Consider the following 18581-nt stretch of genomic DNA (forward strand, 5'->3'; position numbering starts at 1 on the left):
GCTGAAGTCAAATAGGAAAACAGTACTATTAGCCTCACTATTTCCTCCAGCTGACATAATAAAGCAAAAGAAATTAGCAGGGTAGATCTCAAAGATGAAGATGAAAAAGAGCACGATTTGTAGACGACATGACACACCTGGGAAACCCAGGAAAATCAAATTCAGTACTGTAAAAAATAAAAATATACAGATGGATGACTGTGTGTAAAATTAATATTCTGAAATTGATATATGTTTATGCAAGTAATATAATAAAAGTAATTATGGACAAAAAGACCCACCAACACTCAAAAGCAGTAAGAAAGAGAATGTATAGGATTAAATTTAGTAAAAAATGTGAAATACCTATGAGGAAATGTTCAGAAAAATTAATTTGAGCATCAAAAAGGATGCTGATGGCAAGGTGCTGCAAAGCTTCAGACATGTTTAAATCCATGAGTTCATAATGATACTAAAAAATGTTAAATGACCAATCTTGGAGCATTCTGGAAGCCCATTTGCCCTTTATTATTAAAAAAATAATACTTTTTTCTTTAAAGAACAAGCTCTTCCTCCTTTTTATCCAATATGAACAGTGCTACTACATACAAAACCAACTAGGAGACAGAGTACAGTTTCTATTTAAAGAATTATTACTGTGAATAAGTGAAGAAGTGATGGTAGAACACCACCACTTTGAACACCCACTGAAATAGTGAATCTAGGTACCGAGTGTTGGTGATGCTAACGGCTCAAAAAATGCCATAACCAGATATCACCTTGGGATGAAAGAATTTAACAGCACCTAGGAGGCAGTATTGCCAAAAATCAGAAAAAAGGAAAAGGAAAAAATGTGCTAGGACAATAACCAATCTTCAGGAACTACAGAAGGTACAGAATGATGTCATTTACACTCTCGCTATCCAAGGCGTGGCTCACAGACCAAGAATGTCATGGAGATTGTAATAGAGATTATCATCAGCAACACATAAAATAGGGCTGAAATATGAGGAAAAAACAAGGTGAGAGGGGGATGGGGTAAAGATGAACTTCATGGTGGTGATTTCCTACCGTGAGGCCATGGGCCTTGGACCTTGCTAGGTCCAAACACCTCAGGGGTGCACCTACTCCCTGCCTAGCTGGGCTGCTTGCCATAACAATGGCTTGTTCCAGCCAGACTGGCCCTCACTTTCTTTGTACTGTCTTCTTGTCTTTTCCCTCAAAGCCGTCAAGTCTCCTTCCCTTGCTCCTATAAGACAATGGCATTTGGCTTAGAAATGAGCTGTCCTGCTTTCAAAAATACAAATGCCACATGATGGAGAACTTGAGAAAGAACTGTCAGCTCACAAAATTTTTGACTGATGCTTAGTCAAATTTATAACAGCCTAAAAGTCAAAATCATAGAGAATTGGAAAAAAAAAAAAATCAAGAAAGAAACGGTCAAAGACTAAACAGGTAGACCAGACAGGTGAAGAACAGGTCTTATTTTAAACTTCTGAAGGCCTTATCCCTGGAGGAAATAGAACATGGCACTTGATGGTATGGATCCTAGGCCTGAATTCTCAGGTTTGATTCTTGCTTCTGCCTCCTCTGTTGTCAAAGTCACTTTATGACCCAGAATACTCATTTACAAATCAGTCACAATATTATGTGTAGCTCAAACTTCCGAGAATGAAGTGAAATGTATTTATATAAATACAGCGCTTAGAACAATGCCTGGTATAGAGTAAGCACAACATTAGCCCTTAATATGACTGTTATTTACTAACAGTAAGTTAAGAAATTTCCTGAAATATTTACAAGATATTATCATCCAATGTTTAACTCAACATTCATGGATAATAACTTTCATCCTTACTTTGGGTGCAATGAGATGGAAATGGAATATATGCACTTTGGTTTCACATGGATTCTGTTTGTTCAATCCATGTCTACATCAGACACAGAGGCTGGTTAACTAGAGAAAATAAAGCCACTGTGCTAAGCCACTTTCCCTAAGAGGTGGGTCCCCAAAGTACCACAGGCCATCAACAGCAATTTGAGTGGAAACATAATATTACAGTACAAAGCTTAGTTTCTTTGAAGCTGGTTGTGAAATAAATAATCCAGAATTCTAATTCATCCTGTGGTTAGGAAGGAAGCCAGACAAAGGTAGCAAGATCACTGATGAATGAGAAGATGAAGGTGAGTGATGCTAACTTCCAACTTGACAAAGCTCAGTATTCCTCAGGGACAGGAAGAAGATATTCGACTAGTTTCCTGAAAGACAGTCCTGAAATTCACAGTAGAGGGAACTGACATTCCAGGAAGCAGAGTGTAAGGTATATGACGCAGGCGACTTACTCAGTGACACCAAGTTACTGTAGTTCTCCAACATTACATCCCAGTACAGGTCCCGCTGTGTAGAGTCCAGACAAGCCCACTCTTCCTGAGAGAAGTCTATGGCCACATCTGAGAACGTCACCGGACCCTGAAAACACAAACCCACATGTTCCCAATATGAAAAGGCTCTGGGTAGGGTGGACATAGTGTGCAGACTGAAAACCTGTCGTATGGGCAGAGGGTAGTAAAGACAGGCTGTGACTGAAGTGGAACCCCCACGTTACTGAAGAGCCCCACTGCTGTGGAGAAAAACACCTACACCCTGGGATTCTATGTACCCCAACCTGCCAGGACGTGACTAGAATAAGCCAAGAGTCCTCTCATCCACAAGCACAGATGCCCACCTCATAAATTCTCAGCCAGTGTGATCCCTATGATATACTTTCTCCTTTAGGGGGAAAGAAAAAAATTCCTACAGTTTTGTTTCTGTGTAATGTAATATAAGGTCTTGTATCTTCAAAAATAAGGTTTGCGTGTTTGAATGTTTTCAAGCCTCAAGTCCATCCTTTTGCCAGCTTATCTTTTATCATTTTCTATTTTCCTTTGTAATGACAATAGCATTTTTTTTTATTCCATCATAGAGACAGATTAGACTTAATTATTATATTTATACACTGAGGTTCAACAAAATGTCCAAGTTTTCCCCCAGTTCTGGGAGTGTAAGATCACCTATTCTGTACTGGGTGATGTTACCTATCACTAGCACCACCCCTGCCTGTCTTTTGTTCTTGATCTAGAGGATACTGGTATCAAACGATGCAGAAGCAGACAGGAGTCTGGCAGGTCTGCTCAACAATATCTATCTTGGCTTTCCTGGCGGGAACATGGCCTCTAAGTCCGTGGGCCCCATCACAGCCCTAGCTGATCCCAAAAGCCACATAAAACTTGCCCTCCCACTGCACACTAAGCCTGAGACCAATCAACACAAACACGCCCTCTTATCTGCCTGGAAAAAAAAATCAGTGGAGATCAGCTGAGAGTTCCTGATTTCTCCTGTGGTCACATGGGACCAACACCTCTAAGTTATCAATCCACGGCCCCGACTCAAATACTTCTCGAGGGACTTCCCTCTTCCATTGCTCCAACATTCCTTTTGATCAAAAACTGAGCACAAAGGAGATACTGAACAGTAAACTCCGTGGTTGTGAACGTCAGCCACAAAGGTAGGCATGGAGCGATATGGCATCACTGTTTACTAGACAGGGAAGAGCTGTAAAGCAGGTAATTAGGTGGGACTCTCTGGGACAGGTGACTTCAGGATAATTCATAAAAACAGCCACAGGACTTAAATATCACATTTCGAGAAGGAAAGAGAAATACTTACATGGGCCATAGTTTTAGAATCAAGAACTGATCAGTCGTCTTAGGGTTTTCTTTACCGAAGACACACAATCCAGAGTAGCCAGAGCTGGACGAGGAGAAAGAGGCATTAAAGTAAGTGCACCTTCCTCCCCAAAATGACTTACTACAACCTTTTTGCTCCTCTATCTTTGCTTCCAAAGAATCCCTGGCTCCTTTTCCAACATCCACACACAAATGTATCTGGAGAAGACTAAAAGGATTCTGGAAAAAAAAAAAAAAACAAGCTCTCCCTGACAGTCCAGGCCACCCAGTGGCACAGAACACAGTGGAGGAGATTTTATTTATTTTCACCTTGAAGTCTAGAATTTTAGCAGGAGGATTCCTGGCCAGCTCCCTTTTGGGGAGCAGGGATTAAGAATTTAGCCCAGGATGCACCTGAGACCTCGCTCCCCCCAGCATATGAGGTTAGTCTGGCTCAAATAAACTCTTATAAAAATTAAAGAAAAAAAAAATTTGGCCTCGACCAAAGAGAGGTCTGGCCTTTGTCCTCAGCTTCTGAGAGGTAATCTACATCACACTTGATAGGGTGGGCTCTATTTTGGGTGCCTGCTGGCTATACCCAGGTCTTAGAGTAGGGGCTTTGGGTCATAGGATATCAGTTGACTTGGAGACTGAGGTTAACATCAGAGCAATTAATGAAACAATCATGTCTATAATCAATCAACCAGCTGTGCCTACGTGATGACGTCCCGGTGAGCGTCAGAGCTCAGGTGAGCTTCCCTGGTTGGCAATACTCCATGCATGTTGTCATACATGGACACTGGCCAACTGACAAGTCCTGACTCCTTGCAGAGAGGACATGGGGAACACCCCTGGACCTGTCCTTATGCACCTGTTTCCTTGGCTGCCATTCACCTGTACCCTTTCCTGTATTAACTACACCTGAGTAGAACAGCTCTTGGCAAGTTCTGGGACTCCTTCCAGTCCTGAATTATTGAACCTGACGCTGGTTTCTGGAATCTCCTGAACATGCAGTTGGTGTCAGAACTTAGAGTGGTCTTGGGTGGAGGCTGTGCCCTCGGACCTGTTTGGCTAACTCGGGGCAGGGGGCCTGTGATTTGGACCCGAGACTGGGCAGGTTTAGGGTGCACATCCTGCTCCCTCCAGTCACATTGTCAAGGGTGAAGAGGGGCTGCATCATCCAAACTTGAGTTTCCTCTGGCCTCAGAGAGGATGACGTGGATTAAGACATGACAGGTAGACAGGGTGGAAAAGGGGCTACCCAGGCAGTGGTCAGCTCTGAGTCCAGAGAAGCTGACAGCATAAATACATGCAGATGATCAATGCAAACACTGGTATTCATGGTTGTTCAATGCCAAGTTGGAAGTAATACTGAGACATGAAAGGTATTTTGGATATATTGTCAGTAGGAAAATCAGGAGGCCAAAACAAGATAACACATTTGTATATAAGATATACAAATACACACACACACAAACACACAGATATAAAGATAATGACAAATCATAAGACATTGACAGAAAGAGATATAAAAATAGAAATAGAGGAATAGAAGGAAACATCTTGGAAAGTTGTGTGTACTTTGCACAGAAAAGAGTTAACACAGGAGGTTGGAAAACCCTCGATTCCTCTGCTCAGCTGAGCTTCCCTCGTAGACAACACTGCACACTCACTGCCGGAGGAGTTAAGCACGTCCCGTGTGACCATACTGGGACAGGACTCTGGGAAGCTTGAGCCTGGGTGACTCCGGATGTTGTCCCGTGTGTCTTTCCCTCTGCTGACTTTGCTGTGTGTCCTTTCACTGTAAGAAATCTTGGCCAAGCAAGACTGTAGGGTGAATCCTGTGAGTCCACCTAGAGAAACACTGAGCTTGGTAGTGGCCTTGGCAACTCCGACACCCGCTTTGATCTTGAGTTTCTTTTTTTGTATGGTGTCCTGCAGACAACTGCTAAATCATCTGACCCTATTAGTTTTCACTTTGCATCGAACATTATTAGAAAAAATACGTAAGGTATAAAACTTAGGAAATAAATTCCATTTATCTCTGCATAGAGACCGAGCATTCAGAATTATTTGGTCATGACCTGACACTAGCGGCTACAGTGAGAATGAAATCCCATTCCTAGCACCTCTCAGAGAACATCACATGGAGTTCACCACTGGCCTTGACCACAGGCTGCCTTGTGTTTCTTCCCTTCAGTTTCCCTTCCTTGCTGGATTATCAGGTAATACACAGGTAACAATGTTCTTTCTATCATTCTATCATTCCAAGTATCATTCACAGGGTCAGGCATATTGCAGGTACTTAACAAAAGTATGATTCTGACTCAAAATTCCTGTTTTTGGAATGGATCCCAAGGAAGAAGCTGTAACAGTACACATAGATATACAAAAGAATGTTCAGAGAATTTTTTTTTAATGGGACAGTTTTTTTTAAAAAAAATTGAGGTAATTATAGAGTCACACACAACTGTGAGAAATAAGACAAAGGCATCCTGTGTACCCTTCACCCAGTTTACCCCAGTGGTACTACATTGCATAGAACTACAGCACAATATTGCTATGTTGGGATGTTGACACTGAAACAATCCATTGATTTTATTAAGATTTTTGAGGGAATTATTTTTAAAAATGAAAAAAAGTAGAAATATAAATATCTCACCATAGAGGACAGAGTAAATAAATTATGGTCTGCTATAAGGGCATACAGCATATTTATTAATAATATCGATTTATATTAATTGAGAAAGAAATTTAAGATAAATTACCAAGCGAAGAAGGCAGGTTTAAAAAGATATGTATAATATACAATGGAATATTACTCAGCCATAAAAAAAAAAAAAATGAAACCTTAAACCATTTACAACAAACAACATGGATGGACCTAGAGGGTATTATGCTAAGTGAAAGAAGTAAGACAAATAAAAATACCATATGATCCCACTTCTATGTGGAATCTAAGAAACAAAATAAACGGCCAAACAAAATGAAAACAGACTCATAGATTCAGAGAACAAACTGGTGGTTGCTGGATGGGAGGGGGTTAAAGGGTTGGGTGAGAAAAGTGAAGAGATTAAGAAGTACGAACTCGTAGTTACAAAATGGTCACAGGATGTGATATACAGCACAGGGAATAGAGTCAATGATATTGTGATAACTATGTATGGTGCCAGGTGGGGACTAGACTAATTGGGGGGATCACCTGTAAATCATATAAATGTCTAACCATTGAAACTAATATAAAATTAAATTAAATTTTTAAAAAGGTATGTATAATTTGGGAGAAGTCTTAATTATATGAAATTAAGAACAAAGGCTCTGTGATCTGGCTTTCTGGATGTGAATCTCAGCTCTGACAGTCACTAACTTCACAGTGTCTGTTCCCCATGGGTAAGACTGGGGTAAAAATAGTACCTACCAGGTCTGGCTGTCTCATCTATTAAGAAGATAATCTACATAAAACACAGTACGTAGTAATTATTTAATACAAGTAAGCCATTATTATTGAGGATCAATAACATTACAAATCTTTCAATCTGTTTTTATAAAAGAAACCCAAGCCTGCTGTGTCTCTTTTTTCTTATACAAAAAAGTGTTTCTCAACTCTGCTGTTTATATAATCACTGTTAACTAAAAACTTTCAAAGCCTCTTAAGAATGAAATTCTTTTTAACTAACAATGTTTGCAAACAAAAGAAGAAAAAAAAAAGATTCTGAGGCACAGAATGAGGAAACATTCCGTACCCACCAGCAAAGAGACGGACAGCCAGCATTTTGCATCAAAAATCCAGCTGGAAGAATCTAAATTGAGGAGATGCCAAACTGAGAATGTTACTGAGCTGCTGACTCTTGTCTTCTATGCAATGTGGGAGATTTATGTAAATAAATATGTAAATTTATTTATGTAAATTTACATAAATAAGATTTATGTACATTTTAAACTACCATCATCATTTACTTTTCTCACATAACCGCCCTGGGAAATGTCACTTGTACAGTCCATATTTGTAATGTGTCAGTAATCACTGTCACAGTCTGTGAGAGATACACTAAAATCTTAGAAAGTCTAATTTTGAAAGGTTATCCTTTCAAATGAATATCCTTCTTACTAAAATTGTAAATGAAATTAAAGGAAGGACCTCAGGTTAGGAATTCCCGTTCTAGACCCTTTGGAGCTTTGGTTCATTTTGTGAACTTGCAAGTCCATCACAGTGACTGTGATATGTACAGTGCTTCTGATCTGTACAACATCCAGACTGACCACATAGCAAAAACAGAATCTGCTCAGCACTTGTGCTCTGGAGACTGTTCTAAAGAACTTTACCTGCATTACCGCATCTTCACCATAATCCTATCTTCACAAAGCTCAAATGCTAGGAAGAGGCAGAGACAGGACTGAGGCCCCAATACCTAGGTCCAGCCTGAAGGCCAAATCCAGCTCCACAGTCTGTTTTTGTAGGGCCACAGAGCTAAGGATGGGTTTTATATTTTAAAAGGTTTGTAGAAACAAAACAAGCAAACAAAAAACAAAGGAGGAGGAGTGGGCATAATTCCCCATACCTTAAGTGAGAGCTGCGTAGAGTGACTTCCTTCCAAAGAGTGCAGTGTGGAAAGGAGGAAAAAGGAGTAACATTATAGTGATGAAAACTGACAAACACGACCTTGGCCAGGTAATCAAGGGCAACCTCAACGATCATAAATTATGTCGACAGTATGTACCCTTGCCATGATGTGAGAAAGTGGTCATTTACTTCTGTGATATTCCACCCCCAAAGCCATAAACTAGTCTAATCACGAGAAAAACATCAAATCCCAATAGAGGGACATCCTGCAAAATAAAAATATCTGACCAGTACCTCTTAAAAATGTCAATGTTATCAGAAACAAAGGAGGTCTGAGAAACGGTCATAGTCAAGAGGAGCCTAAGGAGACATGACAATGAACTGTAATGTGGTGTCCTGGATGGGATCCTGGAACAGATGAAGAATATTTTGTGAAAACTCAGGAAAATGAACAAAGCATGGACTTTAGTTAACAATAATGTATCAAAATTGGCTCATTCATTGTAACTAACGTCCCATATAAACAGGGGAAACTGGGTTCAGGGTACCTGGGAATCCTTTGTACCATCTTTGGAACTTTTCTGTAAATCTAAAACGAATCTAAACTAAATTGCCTCTAGTCAAGTACCACATGGTTGGAAGGTGAAGGCAGAGGGGGCAGCAGAGACATCAGAGCTAAGGTTACACTGACACACCGGCGCTTGCTCAATCCGCGGCCACACACCGAATCACTCGAGCACAATCCCACACCAATCACAGCCTAACAATCTCACCATTAGGAGACACACCTTGGCCTTGTCATACCCACTGACGCCCAGGTCAGAAACAGTGCCCGGTTCTGCCAACCCCACAAAGGAGCAAAGCTACAGCTCACTGCCACGGAGAGACCTCTGCGCCCTGTCACCCTCGCAAAGCCCACACGCAGGTAATTCACAAAGCAGAGTAAACAAGTCACAGCCCGACCGCGTCCCCCACAGACGCTCCCACACATGCGTGTCACAGCCACGGGGATCGGGCCCGGCCGCGTCACCCACTCACTCCCCCCACTCACCCGCTAGTACGTCACAACCACAGGAACAGGGCTTGTCTCTGTCATAGACATCAGTCTCGGGGGCCGCGGCCCAGTCCCTGACACACACACACACACACACACACACACGCTCGCGCGCGCACACTCCCCCCACCCCCACACTTGCGCACATCTCTCCGCAGCCATAGGCCGAAGCTCCACCTCCGGCCTCCTCGCCCCGGGCGCCTGCCTCCCCGCCATCCCCGCCGCATCCCGCGCTGGTTTCCTACTGGGATACTAACAATTTGCCGCTTCGGGCTCAGAGACGAACGGAGCGTCGGGAGGGGGCGCAAGGGTTGAGCTTAACTCAGGATGCTGACCTGGGGAAGTCGGAGCCTAAAACATCCTTCGCGCAGGAAGCGCTTCTCCAGCAGGCAAGCAACTCCGAGAACTCCGAATGGGGTTGTGCCGCAGAGACTTCTGGGAAATGTAGTCCCGCGCCCTGGCATCTGCAGAGCTGGAAGCGCGGCCACTCACTTCCCCAGCGTGCAACTCTACAAGGCCCTAATGAGCTGTGCCGCAGAGACTTCTGGAAAATGTAGTTCACATCGCGGGAACACTCCCAGCCCGCCACCGGGTCTTCAGAAGGTGTCCGGCTCCTTCCTCAAAGGAGCTGTGCACCCAGAAACTTCAGTGTGGGTGGTATGTATGCTAGAGCTGCAGAATCTACAAATGCTAGGAGCCCTGCCAGCGTTTCACATTTCTCTTAGAATGAAATTTGTCCCACTGCTAAGACAATGCACCACATACCCGTGGAAAATGTTCAGAGTCAAGGAGGTAATCGCCAAAGGGTGGAAGTCCATTGGTGCTGATTACTCCTAACGTGCACTTCGGACCTAACTTAAGAGTGTCTAGTTAGTAATCTGTGTGATGTTACTTTGGAATTATAGATGACTCTTGAAAACCAAGGGTTTGAACTGTGCATGTGCACATATATGTGATTTTTTTTCAGTTAACGGTTGGCCCACTGTATCGGGAGTTTTGCGTCAGCTGGATTCAACCAACCAATGAAAACAGTATTTTCAATCCAGTTGGAATCCAGGGATGTGGAGAGCCCATAGGCTATTTTATAAAAGTGATTTGAGCATCGGCGGATTTGGGAATCCCTTCGGGTCCTGGAAACAATTGCCCTGCAGAGGACCCACTTGGCAGTTAAGTTTTAGGGTAGTTAAAAGGCGTAGGCGGATCTTCTACTGCCTGGGAACTGGAGATTTGGCATTCTTACCCTCACTATTTTGAGGGTCAACTGTATGTGAATTTCTACTCCTCATCTATTATTAAGTGGCTGATTTTAAGAGTAATTGAGATCTTCCCTTAAGTCATTATTTTATTTTTTTAAAACTGCTTTTCTAATTCTACATCCATTAACTGGTATATTTTTTATAAAATAAAGCTTAGCGGGACTTTGTGGGTGCATCTAATATTGATCCTATTGAAAAGGCGTAATGTTTGCTTCTTTAATTATCATTTGCTAAAGTAATCAGCTGTTTTAAAAACTACCTTGAATGTTGATAACTTGTTATTTTTGGCTTTTTCTTGAGTTTATTATAGAGCCATGAATTTTAATTGAATCAATGTGTTTCAAATTAGAAATCAATATACCCTATAATTGGCTCAAATGTTCACAGTAGCAATGATATCCTCTTCACAGGACCCGTTTTCTTTTGATTCCATGAGTTATTGAAAATTTTCTTGCTTTTTTACCCAGCCAGCTCTCCCAGGCTCACTTTATTCTTTATTCCAGATGCAGAATCACCCACTTCTCCAAAAAGCCCTGGTTCCTTTCATTTGGCAATAACATTAGTGAGACTGTTGGGTTAACACTGCATTGTGGCATTTTCAGTGGACAGAAGAAGTAGAAAAAGAATGTCTCCCTATTCATATTTTCAAATCAATTTTAGCCACCTTATAGCGTTTTTCTCTTAATTTACTGAATCCTAACTAGATTAACATAACTACTGTTGCCTACAATATAAAGGACATATTTTCAAAATAACAATGGTGATAGTACTAAAATGACTATGGTATAACTGAAAAAACCTACAATGTTCTTTGTAATTCCTTTTGCCCTTTGAATGGCTCCCACTAAGTTTTAAAGTCAAGACAATATATTGTCAGTGATGAACTATTTAAAAAAGGTATTGAGATAACAGGGTAGTTTTTTGGAAAATGATCAAATTAATTAAATACCTGAAACTATATGTCAGAATATGGTACAAATTGATTGGAGATGTATATGTAAAAAAAAAAAAAGACATAAACCTGACTAAAATGTCCATATAATATGGAAGTATGGAGATCCTAACTATAACTCAAAATCCAGAAGTCATGAGAGACTGCTAAAAATGAGAAAATCTTAAAAGCAACAAGAGAGAGATAAATCATCACACTGAGGGGAACGACAATTTGATTAATACCTGGCATTCATTAAAAATAGTAAACAAAAAGAGTGTAATAAAATATTCAAAGTGTTGAAAAAGTTAAAATCAAACAAGACTATTATTATCCAGCAAAACTATTATTAACCAATAAGGGCAAAATAAAGACATTTCCAGATGAACAACATGCAAAGAACTTTTACAACTCATTAAAGAAACCAACCCAATCAAAAATGGAAAAAAGGTGAATAGATATTTCACTGAAAATATATGAATGGCTGATAAATAAGAATATGCTCAACATCATTAGGCATTAGAAAATGCAAATCAGAATGAAATATTACACCCACTACAATGGCTACAATATAAAAGAGTGAGAATACTGTTCCACAAGCTGTGGAGAAACTAAAACCCTCATACCTTTCTGCTCAGAGTGTAAAATAGTACAGCGCCTCCCATTAAAAAAGCAAACACACATATTTAAGGGAAATTATTATTTTCTAGGAGATTGTTATAAATACTGAGTGAAAAATAACCAATTTTAATATACAGATTAAAAGGAATTAGAGGGCTCTAAATCCTAACAAAGTCTGATTCATTTTAAGCCAGGGATAGTTGCATTGTGATGTAAATTAAGTTCTAAGGAAGAAAAATAAGTCTGTCCCTATTATTAAACATTAGGCTATTAAAAAAAGGCTGAACAAAATTAAAAAAAAATTTAACTTGAACCTTCATTAAATACATAATGTAAAAACAAATATGACTTTAGCCATTTAAATTTAGCTAGTTAGCAGTCAATATTAGCCAAATTCAGTTTATTCTGTTAATTAAAAAAGATTCAATATTAGAACATCAGTTGATGTTATACATTAAAATAACAGAAAAAACATTTGAGCACTTCAGTAAATCTTTGAATGATATTTGATAATCAACTCATACAGAATATGAAATCAAAAACAATTTAAGCAAGAACGTTTCAGCAAACATTTCACGAAACAGGGCGAGGCTAAGGCCCTGGTCAGGGTTCCAGCCATTCACCACTGCACACGATGCCTGAGCCAGGACCCAGAGAAAAGGAAAGACAAGAAAAGAGAATCAAATAACTAGAACTATTATTATTCACAGATGACATGATTACAAATCTGAAACAGTGGACGATTTATTTTAACTGTAAGGGCTAACAGAAATGAGAACATAGGGCAAATCCTTAAAATACTGACGTCAATCTTCCTCTTTTTCTAGCGGTATTTAAAAAATGATAAAAACAAACAGCACCCAGATTTGTGTGAAAAAGCCATACATTTTTATTAAAGGACATAAAAACATGATTAAAGGCTGAAAACACATCATTATTGATATCTAACAGACTACATAAGAAATGAAGTTGTTGAGTATTAGGTGATCTGGTTAAACTAGTTTTTAATGATTAATAGAAAAGATAATCATTACTATTATGAGTAAAATTGGGTCCCCCTCCAAAAAATATGTTGCAGTCCAAACCCCACTTCAACGTGTGATCTTATTTGAAAATAGGGTCACTGCTGATGTAGTTGGTTAAGATAAGATTATACTAGAGTTGAGAGGGCCTCTAATTCAACAACTGGAGTGCTTATAAAGAGAACACCAGTCTACAGCCATGCCACCCTGAACAAGCCTGATCCTGTCTGATCTCATAAGCTAAGCAGGGTCGGGCCTGGTTAGTACTTGAATGGGAGACCACCTAGGAAGACCAGGTGCTGTAGCGTAAAAAAATAAAAAGTAAGGGATTGTAAGCTGACAAGTACTTGCAATCTGTGAGGTCAACCAAGGGTTGCCTCGCCAAATAAATAAATAAACGAATAAAAATGCCATATGAAGAGACACAAGAGAGAACGTCTTGTAAAGATAAAAGATTGGAGTGATATACCTACAAGCCAAGGCATCTCACCTCAAAGACTGCCAGCAAACACCAGAAGGTAGAATAGGCTAGGAAGGACTCTCCCTTACAGATTTCAGAATGAACATGGCCCTGCCCATACTTTGATTTCATCGGACTTAAAACCTAGAGAATTATGAGTTAATAAATTTATTTTAAGCCACCCGATTTGTGGTACTTTGTGATGGCACCCCTAGGAAATACATACACCTACCACCCACAATGAAACAGTGTAAAGTTACAAAATACTGAAGAATATTTCAACATCTAATGATTAGAAAGGCATTGAAACCGCATCTGAATCTGATATATTTAAAAGGAAAAAGTAATCTGAAATTAAAGAAAAATGTAATAAACGTGGGATCAAATTTGGATCAAATTTAAATCAAATTTGAGGATACAAGAATGGAATGAAGATGCTCCTTGCATGGGAAGATCACTTTCCAGTGGGGGATTGGGGCTGTAAACACAACGCAACTAGCACTGTCATGGCGGAAGACTTGAGATGAAAAAAACGGGTTTTACGGGTCAGGAGTCTATCACCTTGCCCAAGGCAGGGGACTCCCGAGGTAGTAAATGCGAAGGAGAGGCCAGGGGAGAGGCAAGTCCTGGCCCCAAGAACGCCATGAGTGGTGGTTAGTGGTGGTGAGACAGGTGTGGTCTGCAGAATCCCAGGGCCAGAGAGAGAACGTGGGATCCCGCCCTTCCTGCAAGGGGTGGACACCCGCGAAGCCTCGAGGAGGCGAAGGGCTAGAATCTGCACACAGACTGAGGACTTTACACGGCGTAGAGGTGGGTAAGGAGGGTCAGTGAAGGGTTTTAAGCAGGAAAACGAGGCAGATGACATCCACAAGACCAGAAAGCTGAAAGGGAGCAGCAATCCTCATTTGAGCGACTATAACCGATAACGCACAGGGGGACCCAGGACTGGGAAGGTCTCCCGGAGACACGGGCATAGCGACCCCCGAACCCGAGCTGTGGAGCCCCGAGCTGTGGAGATGTGTGGCATATTGGCTGGGAACTTGCCAAGCCCAGGTTTGAATGAGAAAGACAGAATATCCCTCAAACAAACCTGACTTCCGCTTCTCGAGATCAGCTTCCGGGTATGCGGTAAACTGCGCAGACTCCGGCGTTGGGACGTGCAAGGGGATGCGGCCTGGGCTGCGTCCTAGGCCTGAGAGGGAGCATCCTGGATTCTGGGTTAAGTAGCTATAGGGACGGATTCTGGAAGGGGGTGGGGCGCCGGGGCCGCTGGGCCCACCCTCCACCGCGCCTGAAGTAGAACTTGAACCTCTGGGTTTATATGTGCTTGAATTTCTTTTGTGTAGTGTGAGCAAGAGTTGCTTCCTGCCTATTTTATTCATTCATTCATTCATTCATTTATTTTATTATTTATGCCTACAGCACCTGGTCTTCCTAGGTGGTCTCCCATCCAAGTACTAACCAGGCCCGACCCTGCTTAGCTTCTGAGATCAGATGGGTTCTGGCTTGTTCAGGGTGGCATGGCTGTAGACCATGGACCGTGGTGCCACTGAGGTGTGAACCCAGGACCTTCTGCATGTAAAGCAGATGTGTTAACCACTACACTATGAGACCAAGTCTACTTCCTGCCTATTTTAAATAAATGTTTCAATCAATGTAATATAAAAGCTTAGGGTGGTGTGGATCACTGATATTTGGAAGGTGAGATGTTTTCCTGTTGATAAGCTGAACCGGGTTTGGTCAAAAGCTCTTTTTGCTGAGGGCTGGAGACACATTAGGAGTCAAGGGGGCTGTGGAGCACTGGAACCTTGGTGGGTATTGATGCAGAGCAGTTGGAATGTCTAAGCCTGTGGAGAATTTTAATAAAAATGTATTGGAGCCCAACCAAGGATACACCTGCAAGCAAGATCTCACTAGATTGAGAAAAATGCTTTGGAAAATGGCACTTTGCAGCTTCTTTTATGCATTTGGAGTTAAGGAGAAAATGGAAGGAAGATTACATGAAGGTGGGAGAAAGCAAGGCAGGTATCGGATTATAGGATAGTTAACAAGATTATGTGCTCTCTTTAGGGTGGTTACAGTTTATTTCAAAGGTGGGTTAACCTGGATGTGCTGAAACAAGTGATGTGACTCGCTTAAGGCAAAGATAAGTCTTGTATTAAAAGAAGGTATAGGCCTGGAGTGTGACTACCCACCATGACCTGCCCTGTTAGGAATTTATGATCAAATTAATGCAGGAAGGAGGCAAGAGAATTAAAAATGTTAATAAAGCCACATTCAGAGACTGCAATGTGCTGATCAGCCCTGCAGCCAGAGCAGGACACCTGCAGAACAAAGGAAGATTTCTGCAGGGATTACTAACAGCCCATTCTCCACATCTGTGAAGGGGAAACAGGAGTCAAGAGTCATTCTCTATGGCTAAAACCATGGGGAACCTACCGATTTAAGGCTAGGAACTGCCAGCAGGACTTTAACTGTACTTACTTTTTCACGCTATATACCCCTTCCCTTTACTGTATGTCCTTATCAAAGTAAATGGGTTAAAAAATCTTTTAAACAATAACTCACAGGAGCTAAAGAATGATATATAAACTGAATTCTCTGAACACTTGCCACATACTATCTTTCCAAACCTCTCACTCTCTGTCTCTAAGAGAACACACTTTGTGGAGTGTTACACCTTTTCTAATAAACTTTCCTTTTGACTCTAACTTTAGCAAGGTGTTGAATTCTTTCTACACTCTCTGCCAAAGGCCCCTCTTCTCTCAGTGCAGGGCTTGGTCTCCCTGTCACTTGGGGGAAATTTGCCCTATCCTGAATGAAAATCACCCTGTGAGGTCGCTTTTAGTAGGACCCTTTTTTCTTACAGTGGTTTGATATGGGAATATTTATGGCCTGAAAAATTAGAATGAATTATTTAATTGAGCAAGGGCTGGAGTTGTCTGTATAGGAACTAGAAACTGGAAGGTGAAATGTGAAACTGCTGGTGAGGAATGTGCAATTTTATACTGCCTTCCATCAATACTTAATTTCTATTTCTGTTCTCCACACACTTGGAAGGCAGAGAAGCCACCCTGGGGTCAGCTCCAGGGTCTTTCATCGGCCAAGAACCTGGGTATGTGAGTGGAGGGGAATCTGATAATTTAGGTCACCAATCCATTGCTTTAAAACAGTTAAAAAAAAAAAGAATTTTAAAAATAGATGTTAATTCCTTGGTTCCTTTTTATCTTCAGTTTGCTGATCTATTACACACAGGAGGTGATCTATAAATCCATGTATTTCAGAAATAAAGTTGGATGGCATCTATTTTTCACTTAGCTTCACTGTGACTGAAACCGGAGGGCAGCCAAGTCCGGGGCTTATGCTGCTGTGCTACTCAACCAATAGACCAAAACAGGAGTTGGGCTATTTAGAATGAGTGTTTATTGTTAGAGCAATATTGTCATATCTGAGAAAGGAGCAGGTTAACACCTTCAAAAACTGCCTTAACATTCTCAGTCTGGGTTAGGGTATTGCAGAGAAAATCTGGGCATTGTCCCATAGCTACCTGAGGGTTCTGGGGAGGGTCTAGTCAACTTCATGGAGCTTTCCAGACTTCCTTCTAGCTTTGTGGTCTTTCTTGTGGCATCAGCAACTCAAGAACAAAGATGGGAACAATCCATAAAGAACGATAAGCCATAAAGATTGTGATTAGCAAGTGTTAACACGTAGTCACAAGTTTCAGGGCAATTCTCTGAGGCATGGGACATTCTAAGCTTTAGTTTGATTAGGAACAATCTATTGTCTGATTTAAAAAGTTCAACTAAAATCTATTGTCCTGAAGTACAGTATATCGTATGTAATGATTAAAGGAACAGACATACAGAGGATAAAGGAACAGACATACAGAGGATAAGGGCAGGGTGGAGGGGGTGGAGAAATGAGTCATAATCTCATTATCCAGGTGAAACCAGCTTGAGTCAGAGGTAAAAACTATAGTAAACAAATGAAATTTGTGTGCAGTTACAAGCTGTAGGGGACTGCATGGGGACCACTTTATATATATCAGAGAACAACAGTGGCATTCTGCTATACATGTGTGATTCAATAAGCTGAATCATGCTTACATATGTTAGACGCAGGCACCCTTCTACACTAATGTAACATTCTAAATCTGGGGTCCTATTTCTAGCCACGAGTCTGGATCACAGCCAGACCTGGGACCAGCCAGGCCTGGGGCCCACAAGATTTAACTAGGTTTCCTAAAAAGATTAAAAATTTTTCAAGTGATGGCCCATATCATTGGTATCTTTTCCCAGGCCTGTGAACTTTAAGCTCGAGAAAAAGAAAAATCAGGGAGCCTTGGGGTCTGTTTGCATCTGTAGGTTGTTTATTTTGGCTGATAGCTGGGGCTGACTCTGGCAGGGGCTCAAGGATCTCTAGGTTACATATTTTAGCTGATAGCCGGAGCTGGTTCTGGCAAGGTTCCAAAGCTTGTTAGGAACTGAGCTGTTTGTCCTTTTATTATCTATTTCATTCAGGGTTATATTTATAATACAATTATAGTTTTCATGTGTAATAATTATTTATCAACATGTGTGATATATTACATTGAGTTTATACTTGTGCATTAGAAATTAATATTAGCTTAATGATGGTTTAAAAACATTTAATGAAATTTTAATAACTATCATAAGATATTAAAAGTATTTCAACAAAGAAAAAATTAATACAAGTACATCATTCTTTGGGGGAGAAAATTATTTCCCAATTTTCAGAGGGAAAAATGTACCATATGCATCAATCCTAGGATGCCAGAATTCCATTGAGAGGAAACCAAATTATTCCTTACTTGTTTCAAAGTCTTTCACAAGTTTTCCTGACAATCAGGTGAGATATTGGTATGTTACATCTTTAAAATAATTAACTCCATTCAATTAAAAGAAAGCATATTTTTTTCCTTTTCTATTTCAATAGCTTCCTAAGGGATCTCTTTCTCTGTAAGCTTTACTT

At 40.8% G+C, this 18581-nt stretch overlaps 1 protein-coding gene, 1 non-coding gene and 1 pseudogene across 3 annotated transcripts in view; 1 reads left to right on the forward strand and 2 right to left on the reverse strand.

The window, feature by feature from the left end:
• ZNF331 (zinc finger protein 331) overlaps window positions 1-9750 on the reverse strand; it is an 11815-nt gene extending 2065 nt beyond the window's left edge. Inside the window, exons 1-3 of one of the 2 annotated variants that reach the window (XM_006907159.3) lie at window positions 9635-9750; window positions 3686-3769; window positions 2323-2449 (exon numbers count right to left, since the gene is read on the reverse strand). In XM_006907159.3, coding sequence (XP_006907221.1) covers window positions 2323-2449; window positions 3686-3694 — 136 coding nt within the window. In that variant the 5' untranslated portion in view covers window positions 3695-3769; window positions 9635-9750. Of the gene's footprint in view, window positions 1-2322; window positions 2450-3685; window positions 3770-9556 lie in introns of both variants that reach the window. The other variant, XM_015585735.2, reaches the window with a different exon arrangement.
• A 3568-nt stretch (window positions 9751-13318) lies between these two features.
• Window positions 13319-13437, forward strand: LOC112475936 (annotated as a pseudogene).
• Window positions 13438-15002: 1565 nt separating this feature from the next.
• Window positions 15003-15121, reverse strand: LOC112475935. Its single transcript, XR_003044916.1, has one exon. It is a non-coding gene; the product is annotated as a 5S ribosomal RNA (ribosomal RNA).
• Between the last annotated feature and the right edge of the window lie 3460 nt (window positions 15122-18581).

The sequence above is a fragment of the Pteropus alecto genome, unplaced genomic scaffold (genome assembly GCF_000325575.1).
Source record: "Pteropus alecto unplaced genomic scaffold, ASM32557v1 scaffold432, whole genome shotgun sequence".
NCBI classification, from domain to species: Eukaryota; Metazoa; Chordata; class Mammalia; order Chiroptera; family Pteropodidae; genus Pteropus; species Pteropus alecto.